This window comes from Rhodnius prolixus, unplaced genomic scaffold (genome assembly GCF_049639745.1).
Source record: "Rhodnius prolixus isolate KJV_2025 unplaced genomic scaffold, Rpr scaffold_6, whole genome shotgun sequence".
NCBI lineage: Eukaryota > Metazoa > Arthropoda > Insecta > Hemiptera > Reduviidae > Rhodnius > Rhodnius prolixus.
The window spans coordinates 18,552,851-18,564,516 of record NW_027411634.1 but is presented as its reverse complement, the minus strand read 5'-3'; the positions used below and the strand labels follow the sequence as shown (position 1 = coordinate 18,564,516).

Below are 11,666 nucleotides of genomic sequence, written 5' to 3'. Positions count from 1 at the left end.
AGAGTTCTTATAAGATTTTCTAAAGTGATTTCTTCAAGAAAATGGACCATCGTGAAAAGAATCATTTTAATTTTTTCAAATCAAAAAGTGACAGAGGGGAAAAGTGGTGCAACTGCTATCTTTTGTCCAAACTGGAGACTATTGACAACATTCCAACTGAGTAATAAATTATTTCGTCACAATCTTATATATTATACCTCAATAGATTGCGATACAGTCACTCTTGTTATCTCTTAGTGGCAACAGGGTTGTGATTAATGCAGGTGATTGCGACCAAATGTTTTTCTAGTTGGTGGTAATGGATATTTGGAGTAACAGTAGTTCAAAAAGTTTTTAACGAAATCCCTAAAATCCTTCGGTTAGTTTTTGATTGAAGGACATGTATATTGCGCATTTTACCTAACAAATTCGAAGTCTCAATTCACGCTTATTTATTTGTTGCATTTATTTCGTCTTGTAATTTTTTCATAGATGTGATGATTTAATTGTATTATGGTTCATGATACGTACCAGCATTTTTTAAGTTATATCCATGCACAAAAGCTGATTTCTAATCTAAATAACCAATGTACTTTAATTCATTTACCTGCGTTACAGTTGTCCTAATATGCGTTGGTGAGTTATATTTGCGTTTGTGTTCTCGTGTAAATTGAGTTACATTATTTTGCAAACCTGGCATTTCTTTTCTATAGCTCATGGTTACGAAGTGAAAATAGAACAGGATGGGCCTGTGGTATTGGGAGCAACCATTTCATTCAAGGCTCAGCTTTATGAAAAAAGTCATAAGCCTTCAGGAAAGTTTATATTTTACTGGCAGGACAACGCGATTCCACATCATGTTTACAAGGTAGTTATATTTTTTCATTTCATACTCATCATTATGTATTAATTTATGGGAATGAGTCGTGTTATTCATCGATGTAATTTTTTTTTTTTACTACTCTTCCTCGCATTACGTACTGAGTGGGCTCAAGCCAGGCATTTTGCTCTTGACTCTTTCTTTCAAAGAAGACATCTGAAAGAAAATTATATTTTGAATCATTTTCATTCCATTTATTTCTTGTAACGATTCTGAGCATTTGAGCCGAGAGGTCTCATTTGTTCAAACAAACTGCATAAACGTTTTCTCCATCGTTTATAAGAGTCATCGGTCAATTAACTTTAAGCTAAGCATAATTTAAACGCGAAAATATGTTCTCGTTGTTGAGAATTAGTTAAATGTTTTTAAATTTTTTATTTTTTCGTAGGTAGTGAGTCAAATGAGCATGTCAGTATGGAACATAACATACGACCGTAACATTTACGCACCTGGTACATATGAGGTGGAGGTAAAAGTGGAAAATACACATATAATACCATTTTACATTGCCAGCAGTAGAATTACAATAAATATCACATGTAAGTATCAAATGAATTTAATTTAGTTCGTTTTAAGGTAACATTACTTCTTATGTTTCTTTCTTGATTGGATCTTATTTTACATATTAGTTTAAGATAAATATTTAAAAAGTTCTTTTCCATTAGTAACATACACATTGCTACATTATAATCTGTTTCTAATAAGTGACAAAAACTAAAACAGAATTAAATCTTTGATTTATTCAAAATGTATGATGTAAAAACTATGTAGTTATTATTATTATTATTATTAGAAGTACACAAAAACACTTGGTTGCATTTAGAATTGCAAAATTTTAATTGTAATAAAATATTTTGTCTCATAGCTTTTAAATTATTTTACTAGTTTTATACGAATATTAAAAGATGAAAATTTTTATCATTAGAACTCCTTTAATAATAATGGACTGTAAAAATGTTTTATACTTAGTGGAATATCTTACAAACGAAGTTTCTTTACCTTTAGCACTTTTAACAAGTTAATAACTTAAAGTTAAGTTCAGGGATTTAAAAAAATATTTGAAACGTTTTACAAAACTCTCAGTGCTCATGAATGTAATTGAAAGTTTTATTTTGGGAAAGTTTTGCTAAATTTTCTTTAATTTGAATACAACTCTGCTATTGCAACTGTTAACCTAGTACTGTAAATTCATAAATTCAATAGAGGCAGCTTAGGACATAGCTTTATTCGCAACTCCTCCAAAACTCTCTAATAATTTAAATTTTCCGGACAAATGTTTTTAAGGTATATGAAAATTAAAAAGTGTAATTCACATGAAAAAACTCAATATAATGTATTGTGTGAATGAGAATATTGTGCAATTTCCTTAATAAATCAAATAATTTCTAACAATAATTGAATTGAATTTTTTCAAAGCATTTTATATGAGTTTAAATTGATTCAGATAGTTTAAAAGTATAGTGCATTAATATAAGAAACATTTTTTTTTTTTTTTTAAATTCATTTGACCTTCAATTGCAAAGAAAGGCTTTTTTTCCAAGAAATTGGAATAATATGGAGTATTCTAGTTGATATTGCAAGCAAAATATTGATGCTGGTATTGTGTCGAGAGTATTGGAACAACCACAAACATGTACAAAACATTTTTGATAAACCATCACATATTTAGGATAAACATACCTTTTTTTTATTCTTTAAAAGATGGAAAAACATGTAAGAGAAGCTCAGGGGTGAAGTAAGTGTTAATTTTTTAGTTATGAAATAAATATTATCATTTATTTAAGGCGCGCAAACATCTTTAGTAATTGGCACCTGGAGCTTTTTACTGTGCACTGCCTCCTCCGGACAGTGTTCTCCCGTACAGAGAACATTGTCCATCACCGGGCAGTGAGCTGTAAGAAGCTTCTAGGAAGAGAAAATGTAAGGGCATTGGAATGTAGTATATGCTAACCACTGAGTTAATCCCTTCTCTTTTAAGTGTTGTTTTGAAAATATTTCGAATAATATTGGACGTCTATCACCTTAAAAACATATTTCAGATAAACCAAAAAAAACCTGGAAACTCTAACCTGGAAATTATAAAACTAGGATATCTTTCAGGGAACGAATACAATAAGATATGTTTATTAACCTCTTTTATTGATTCCCTGCTTAACAAGCTATTTTTGTTAGTGTCGGTTTGCAGCCATTACTGAATACCAAGTTTTATATTTTTCGCGATCTATTCTAAAATACTATACTCGCTCAAATTATCTTCTTCTGAATTTCCAGGGGTTGGAAGTTCTAATAGAACTAAATCATCTGCATTATACCAGCCATGAGTGTTTCTTCGCTGAATAGTCTGTAAATTTTTCAGAAATAGAAATCTTTCAGGGCTTTTGTAAACATCCTTGATGCAATCCACAAACGTTCGGACAAAATCTGTAAATCATCTTTTTACCGTGCGGGGGCTTTCTTAATTAATTAAATGGAAGAAACCTTTATTTGATTTCTAAAATTTAAATAATTTCTGCTAAATATATTAATATATATTTCTCTTTATTAATGTTTTTATTTCTTCCTTGGAATTAGGCCCATTTCTAGGCAAAGGCCTCTCCCATTTTATTCCACTTTATTCGAAATCTTGCGAATTCTCTGTAATTGGTTCCTGTTATTTCTGTCAATTTATTTCTCAATCTAACAAATTGTCTTACACTTCTTCTTTTCTGGTTTGCCAGGCACCACTCTCTAAAGGCTTTTTTTAATCTGTTATCTTCTAACCTAAAAATATGTCCTGCCAAATCGTACTCGAGATTCTTCGCTTTATACACCACATCTAATAGAAGTGCATCTTTAAATATCTGATGAAATGAAAAAATCATTTCTTCTACTCACTGACAGTAATACTTGTCGCACAATTTATTGTGACTATACATAACAGGAAAAATCTTAGAAAGGTTAAATTTCATTAAAAAGGAAATTATATAATAAGAACTTTATAATTTCTGTTTCAGCAACTTTAAATGGACAGATTGATCTAATTCAAAATAACATTATCCAAGGAGGAAAATATGTATCTGTAAAAGAAGATGTTACACATGTAGTAACATTGTCACCTCCAGATGCTAAACTGATTTCCAGTAATGGTACTGTTGTTACTTCATATTGGTTTCTTGGATGTACATATCTTGGACCAGTGTTGGGATTAAGTTTCCCTTATAACTACAGTAGTAGTGATGTTGATCGAGAATTAAAAATGCGAGTGTTTGTGGTAGTATCACCTCCAGGTACTGATAATAACACAGTAGCTGGTGATGAATCTCTACTACTAGGAAATACTACAACTGTAGCACATCCATTTTTATCACAACAAATCACCTCTGATGATTGTGATGATTCTTTACCTTTGATGCCTACATTACCTAGAAAATACTACGGATTTTTTTCCAAAAGTGTTGTACCAACTGGTGAGTAATTATTTTTTTTTATCCATCTAATTAATTGTAAGTATTAAATTCAACTATTTATTGATAAGAAAGCCATTTATTTGCTTCATCTATATTTGATTTTCACTCATTAGATTTATTTTTAATACAAAGCAGAATAGCTGCATTCTCCAGGTCAGAGTTAATGCCAGTAACAAATTACAGAACACATTTGAGAGCATCAGTGATTTATAGAATTTTGAAAAAGCTTTCCAAGCCGATTTAAAATTCTAATTTATTTAAATTAATGTTTGGTGATGCCAAAAAAAAAGAAATTGCATAGATGTGTTGGGTTTGCAGAAAAAGGAAAAAAAAATCGTTATGCATATTTAAATTTCGTTGATTACAGGTTTTAAAAAATAGTTATTTACTAATCGCCAAATGCAATAATTGTGTGCCACTTCTTCTGTCTATAACCGTGTCGAAATTCTTGCTGAATTTGGTCGAGCATTGTCGTACATAAGCGAAAATTTGTCCCAAACAAATTGCACAAATAGGACAATAACTTCAAAAAAAATTTATGCGAAGCAGCAGATGTTATGAACCCTCTATAAAATTAATTCTGTCAAAGCTTAAAAATTAGTCCCAATCTAAAAATAACTTCACTACCACCATCGCTTCTCCTTTGAGAAAAATTTACTGCTGTATAAGAGCTCGCCGCAACCTCTCCAAAAACTCACCCGTCCGTCATAGGATCTCTGTCGACTCACATCTCTCACCGTTTAGCTATTACGACGCGCTTATTTTTTAAATACATAATTTATAATTTATCTAAAAAAACAAAAAGCTCATGTATAACGTATTTTTAATTTATTTTAGAACCTGTTCATATAGAAGACATTAAAGGAACTAATTGGCTTAAAAATGGACAAGTGTTAAATCTGACATTGGTTTGCACGGGCTCAAGCCCTTTCTATCACTGTATAAGATTTATTCCTGGTGTTTACAATGCAACGGAAAATGAAACGTGTACATATTCAAGGCAAACACAATCTTGTAACATCACTGTGGTACATTTATTTCCTCAGAATGCTGTTTATACAGTACTATTCATACTTGGAAATCGTGTATCCTCTGCTGTGAAGCCAGTAGCTGTAACTACCTATAATGGTAAACAAATCAATTAAAATATAATTTTAGTTCTATTAAATCTATTTCCTACCGATATGGAGTGAGGAAAATCATATCGATCTTTTATAATTTCATTTCTCTGTTCACAAGAAATGATAAATTTGATAATTTAATTGATAAATTATGTTTAATTTTGAAATCATTAAATTGTCTTTATAGTCGTTTTAATAATATACCTTCTCAAATGATGTTTGAGAAGTGATGACAGCGACGCCTCTCAAATTAAACAGGCGATCTTTTATATTAACATATTTATTATCTTAGTTCCCCCCTCCCTCTAATACTAAGCTTATTACAAAAAATTTGTTTGTACCAATTCTAATTTTGTTGCGAACTTTATTTTATTAGAAAAGAAGCATGCACAGCTCTCAGTGATAATAGTGCCTATAAGCTGCAGTGCTGTTGCTGTTGTTCTCATTGTATTTGGAGTTGCATACTATATTCAGAGCAGGAATAGGTAATATAATTTTAGTCATTCTTTAAACTTAAATTTGTCAGTAAACATTTGTTTACTGTTAATTCAATACATATGAAATTTAAATCCATACTAACAGTAGCCTTAAATTCGCGTATTACGTAGGTGAATCAAATATTAACCAGACTTTTCTCATTGACGCTGCTTAGGTGAAGTGAATAACGTGACGTCATAATATGTGTAGTGTGGGGATGTAAAGAGGAGCGGAGTAACTCGGTAGCATGTTAGTAGCACCATTTCTGAATAAGAGGTACACATGTCTGTTGAGCAACGCATTATTATTAAATTTTTGTCCCGGGAGGGCGTAAAACCTGCGTCGACAGTTTGCTGAAAACACGTTTTCAAGGACCCAAGTCTACGACTGGCACAAAACATTTTCCGAAAGCACCAGTGACGCGAATATTCTTGCGATCCGTAAGAAGATTGAAGGAGACCGCCGGACTTACAATATGGGAAATTGCTGCCCACGTCGGAACATCGTATGGGAGTGCCTAATCAATCATTTCAGATGATTTGTGTTACCGAAAAGTGTCGGCAAGGTGGGTTCCTTGCCTCTTGACGAAGAGCAGAAAGCAAACCGTCTTCCCCGTCTGTGAAAGACTTTTGACACGATATCGAACAGAGGGGGATGCTTTCTTAAGGCACATTGTCACCTGTGATCAGACGTGGGTGCATCATTACACCCCTGGGAGGTATCACTTTGACGACGACGATGGTGTAGAAACGTTTTTGCGCAATTGGCTACTGACACGACCAGATTCATTCTTTGATGACGGAATTAAAAAACGTCCGATTTGGTGGGAAAAATGTGTAAATAAAAGAGGAGATTATATAGAAAAATAAGGTGTATTCAAAATTTTATTTACTGTACCAATAAATGTTCTAAAGCAAAAGTTCGGTTCATATTTGATTCACTCACGTATAATATCATTTGTTTTTTTCTGTTTTTTTGACATTTTTTGGAACCTTTTCTGCGGTTGCCAACTGCACATGTCCAGTCTGCCCCTATATGGTTTTGTTCTCTGCTGTTCTGATCGATCATAAAGCGGCTCGAATTTAATTTGGATGGTCAGAAATTGGTTTGGAACACAGATCTTTCATTATGCTTGTCCTTGTAGTCACAAATCATTTTCTGGCTGAACTAACCTATTACTATTTGTATATGCATAATTGTATTCATGTAAATTGTAATGTAATCATTCAATCATATACATATATCATGAATTTTATGCTTCCTTTTTTTCAGATACACAATAGAGGTAGCTGATTTTGATTTTTCCCAAAGCAACGACACTGAATATAAAACCTTTCGAGAACGGCTGAGAGAAGCAGTCAGTTCCGCATTCACAAGAGTACATGAAGACTACTCGGAGGAAGGGGGAAGTAGTTGCGGTGGTGGTGTAGGTGTTAGTGGATCCGGAAGTGGCCCGAGCAATGTTTGGTCACCCAACAGGAAGTACGGTTCCATGCAGTGAGAGTGTTCCTCCTTCCTTCACTGTCTATCAGCCTCCTCCACCTGCTCACTCTATTCAATGTTACTACTGTTATCATTAGTTTAGATATTAAGAATAACCTAATTTTTCCACTATACAAAAAAATTGTAATTCTAAAAAGTATAAAAAGTTACACTTTTTTTCCACTTTTAGGTCATTTTCAAAAGCCATAGCAATAAATAGAAATTATTTTTCTGTATCTAACTTAAAACCAACTTTAAATTTTTTTTATCATAGGAAAATTAATTTAAACTATACTGTATTAAAAAACTTTTATAAAATAATCCTACAAAAGTATGATGCTGGACAAAATTATCGTAAATAATGTTCATTGTTTTAATTATAGATGCTCATGTTCATTTCTAATCACGAATAGGTTTTTGGATCCCCAATACTGAATAAATTGTTCGCTATATCCAACAGAGCATACTGATACTTCATTTGAATTTCCATCCAGCTTCAGAGATATATTTTAATCAATTATATACTTCGTCTTAAACAGTGGCTTCATCACGCTTGACCTAATACCCCTCGTAATATTATTCCTGATGAATATTTAGATGAAAATGCAAAATATTTTATAAATAACACAACAAAATTGCTATTGTGGATAATAGCACATTTATTTATTCGCAAAATTTACATTTTGTTTTTTAATTATAAATTTGTATTATTCATTTTTATTTTAGAAGGAAATGGTTTGAATTTTAATTTTGTTTTAAATATGCCCTTCTAATAGTCTCTAATATAATCATTTATCAGTTTTATTCTGTTCTATTCTTCTTTTTTGGTGACTAGATAGTTTCATCTTAGTGGGAAGAAAATTATTGCCAAATTCTTTTATTTTTATTCATTTTTTTTTGCACTATTTTTTGTGGTTTAACCATATTTTTAGCACTACATATAATAAGCTTTATGGGTAAACCCATATGTTTCTCTTTTCCCCTCAGATTACACTCTACTCGTAGGTAATAGTTAGAAAAGACAAATCCACTGTAGCCTAAAAGATCTATTGTATAGCTCAAGGCAAGGCAATCGTTGTTTAGCAATTGCAGGTGGTTTTAAAGCCTAATCTTCTACCTAAGAGATCTATTATCCAGGAAATCAGTAAAGCCTAATTCTCGACAAGCTAAAAGATACATTTTGCTTTCAGAACACTGTTTTTGTTTTTCTTTTATTTTTTACTCAAGTAAAATAGTGTATTGATATTGTCCAGCATGTTTTACTTTATGACTTAATACATAATCCCTTTCGTTTGATTTTTATATTTTATCGGAGTTTTTTGAATTGATTTTCTTAGAACAGTGTAGCAGTTGGAGGTTGCCTTATTATTTTCGTTTCCTTTGCCATGGCTTTTTTGAAATTAATTATAAAACAATAATAGAGGTGCATTACCTAAAAATTTTGAACCTTTTTTGATTTTGTGATATTTTTTGTATTTTTCATTCTTTTTTGTTTTCCTAATGATTTTACTTTATAAAATTCGTAAGTGATGATTTAAATCATAAAAGAACCTCTACTGTTAAAGAAATTGTCCATGAAACATCATTGTTGATTTAAATTTTCTAAATATTTTATAATTCGTTAAAATTTTGTGCATTTTTTTAATTTTTATGTTTTTGAAAACTTTAAAAAACAAAATAAAAATATTGTGATAATTACATCGGGCATTATAAATCGTTAGAATTACATAGTACGAGAGTTTATAAGTTTTTGTTTTTTAGTGAAACAACAAACTAACGAACTAAAATAAAATTATATTTATTTTCTGTTTTCATAGGAATGCCACTTCGTCATCAGCTATCAATATTGATTAAACAATTGTTTTACTAATATATGTTTAAAATATATTTACTAATCAGCTTCCGCAAACTAAAAAACCAAAAATAAAAAATAAGGATTTTTTGTACCACAAATTGAGCACATTCTTTCTATTCAGTAAATCGCAGCGTCAGTATTTTAATTAACGGATATTTAGTTGACTCACATGCTTCTTATTACATACAGCTAAAGGATTTCTGTGTTTTGGATTCCAGACAGAATCGGTGTGATTTTACGTGTATGTTTTTTTAGAAATTATGAACATACTTTTGGGCTGCTTAAAGAAGCGAGCCTCTGTAATCACTAATCTCAACCTATTTCTACCTCCTACAGACATTTTCTTCCATCCTCTACTGACCAAGGAATTCAGAAGCCTCGTCCATAGCATGTAGCTTTTTTATGACGCCACCTACCCTGTAGCTTTTTTCCTGTACTGGGCGTATGTAAAGCTTTTTTGGGTTTTCTAATTTCTCCTAATCGTTCCTAACTATCCGCCATTATAATCGGTTGATTTGAAGAGTGATTACTTTTTTCTGTGGCACCAAATAGTAAGGACTGTCGATTTTGTATTGGAAGACATAAATAACTTCTAAAGCTAGCTGAATCGCCTAGCAGTTTTGATCGGCGGAACAATCTTCTCACTTTTTATTAATGATTAATTTTGTACAAAGCATGCCTGGGGCTTATTTACCTTATACATGTTGCATACCTATTTGAAATATTCCAAAGAAATTCATTTCATTTGTTACCTGTCTCACGTCAAGCCCTAATTTTCTCTTAAAAGTAATATTTATTTTTTAATTTCTTCCTCTAAATTGATGTTTTGCTGTTGAATTTTATTTATTTTTTTGTCCAACAAATGAATGGTGCTTAGTCTCTATTTACTAAGTTTATTTCAAAAAAAATTAATGAATTGAAAAATAATTAAATTAAGCACTTAGTTAAGAATTCACTCTAAAAGAATTTAAAATTATAACAGTAAAATATAAGGGGCCTTTTTTAACTATTTCTCAAGGTCTAAATTTTTTTGGCTTTTTTTTTTTAAGAAAGTTCATATAATTTTTTTTTCTTTAATTTTTGTATAACCTTTTTTTTTTTCTACCTGTTATGTTCTGAATGTTTTGTTTTTTTCAGAAACCGCCTTCGAGACGGTCTGTTATTTGAAAACTCTGATTCCGAGACTGTCGACAACTGATAAATAAAAAGTCTTACAAGATATAGTTTTTACCAATACTATATATATAATTTGGTTTTAAATTACTCAGATTTTATTAATTAATTGTATGAAATGAAAGATCTACATTATCTTTGAAATATAACAAAGACGCATATAAGGTTTAAGTTAGCGCCTCTTGTAGTTTATATTCTATAAATAACTGTATAGATACCCACCTGTCCTTCATATAGAGACAATAATTATTATTAACAGCAGGAGTAGCTAAATTTATTTGTCTTTCTTTACGCTTATTTTATCCAAGTTCTGTAGAGTTAATTTTGTTTTGTTCTGTGATTATTATTTTGTTTTTATTAGTAAGCCCTAAAATATTTATAAATGACTGCTGCTGCAAACATTTTGTATATTTATTATGTTCATTATCTTTTACTTTTTTTTTAATATGTAAATATACACATTTTACACTGATCATGAATTATGAAAAATATAACTTTTAAAATTGTAGTGCTTTTTTTTTCTGATAAAATTAGCTTTTGAAGCCCAAACACTTTTTCATTAAGACTTCCAAAGGTTTAAGTAGTCCAATACACCGTTACATTGAAGGAAACTGTATCGGGGGCTGAGGTTAAGCCACTCATGAGCTCAAATATGTAAAAAGTAAAGTAATCGCCTATTTTTTCTGGCGGGGCTTAACGTACAACTACCATTTACTAGGTGTCGTGGACGGAGGCGAATAGCAAACGTACTTTACTATTTCTCATTTAACCATTAAATAAAATCCAAGACCTTAGACCGGGAATCGAACCCAGAACCACAATGCATATTAGCTTTGCAGGTCTCGCCTCTTAACTCTTTGAGGCACACGATTTTAAAGAAAATAAAAGCCTTAGTTGCACAGAATCTCTTTTATTATAAAAAATGGAAATAAACATTCATTTCCATTATTTTACATATGTAATCATCCCTCTCAAATAATCATTACTCTCGAAATAAGAAAAAAAGAAAAGAAAAAATTAATAACATTTCAATAGTCCTTTTTTAGTGTGGGACGCTGGTAATGTATAATACCACTATGCAACTAATGCTTTATATGATGTTCATTCAAACACAACTTTTTACCAAAGCAAAGCGGAACTTTGCAGACAGTACAGCACTGTCCTTCAGCGCACTGTTCCTTGAAATGTTTAAGTTCCATGTTTTGACCCAATTTTGTATAAACAATATATGAATTAACAACACCTGTATCCAA

General features: G+C 31.1%; 1 protein-coding gene across 4 annotated transcripts; it reads left to right on the top strand.

Annotated features, from left to right (window-relative positions):
* The first annotated feature begins 192 nt into the window (after positions 1 to 192).
* LOC141460788 (uncharacterized) lies at positions 193 to 10,921 on the top strand. 4 transcript variants are annotated; one of them, XR_012462370.1, is made up of 9 exons: positions 194 to 358; positions 472 to 615; positions 693 to 847; positions 1,248 to 1,398; positions 3,853 to 4,305; positions 5,143 to 5,433; positions 5,803 to 5,911; positions 7,176 to 7,463; positions 10,378 to 10,921. XR_012462370.1 is itself a non-coding variant. In XM_074141109.1 (9 exons), exons 2-9 carry the CDS (start codon positions 567 to 569, stop codon positions 10,436 to 10,438), a joined length of 1,479 nt encoding a protein of 492 aa, XP_073997210.1. In that variant the 5' UTR covers positions 196 to 358; positions 472 to 566; the 3' UTR covers positions 10,439 to 10,921. The 4 variants fall into 4 exon arrangements, 2 of the variants coding, with proteins under 2 accessions (XP_073997211.1, XP_073997210.1); XM_074141109.1 differs by having other exon boundaries at positions 196 to 358; positions 7,176 to 7,385; XR_012462371.1 differs by having other exon boundaries at positions 193 to 615.
* The last annotated feature ends 745 nt before the right edge of the window (positions 10,922 to 11,666 follow it).

What these genes read in the sequence shown, in the direction of transcription:
- LOC141460788 (XM_074141110.1), top strand. Translation starts at nt 567, where the DNA reads ATGTACTTTAATTCATTTACCTGCGTTACAGTTGTCCTAATATGCGTT. An exon ending in CAAAAGTGTTGTACCAACTG is followed by an intron (nt 4,306 to 5,142) that starts GTGAGTAATTAT and finishes AATTTATTTTAG; the next exon opens with AACCTGTTCATATAGAAGAC. An exon ending in TATATTCAGAGCAGGAATAG is followed by an intron (nt 5,912 to 7,175) that starts GTAATATAATTT and finishes CCTTTTTTTCAG; the next exon opens with ATACACAATAGAGGTAGCTG.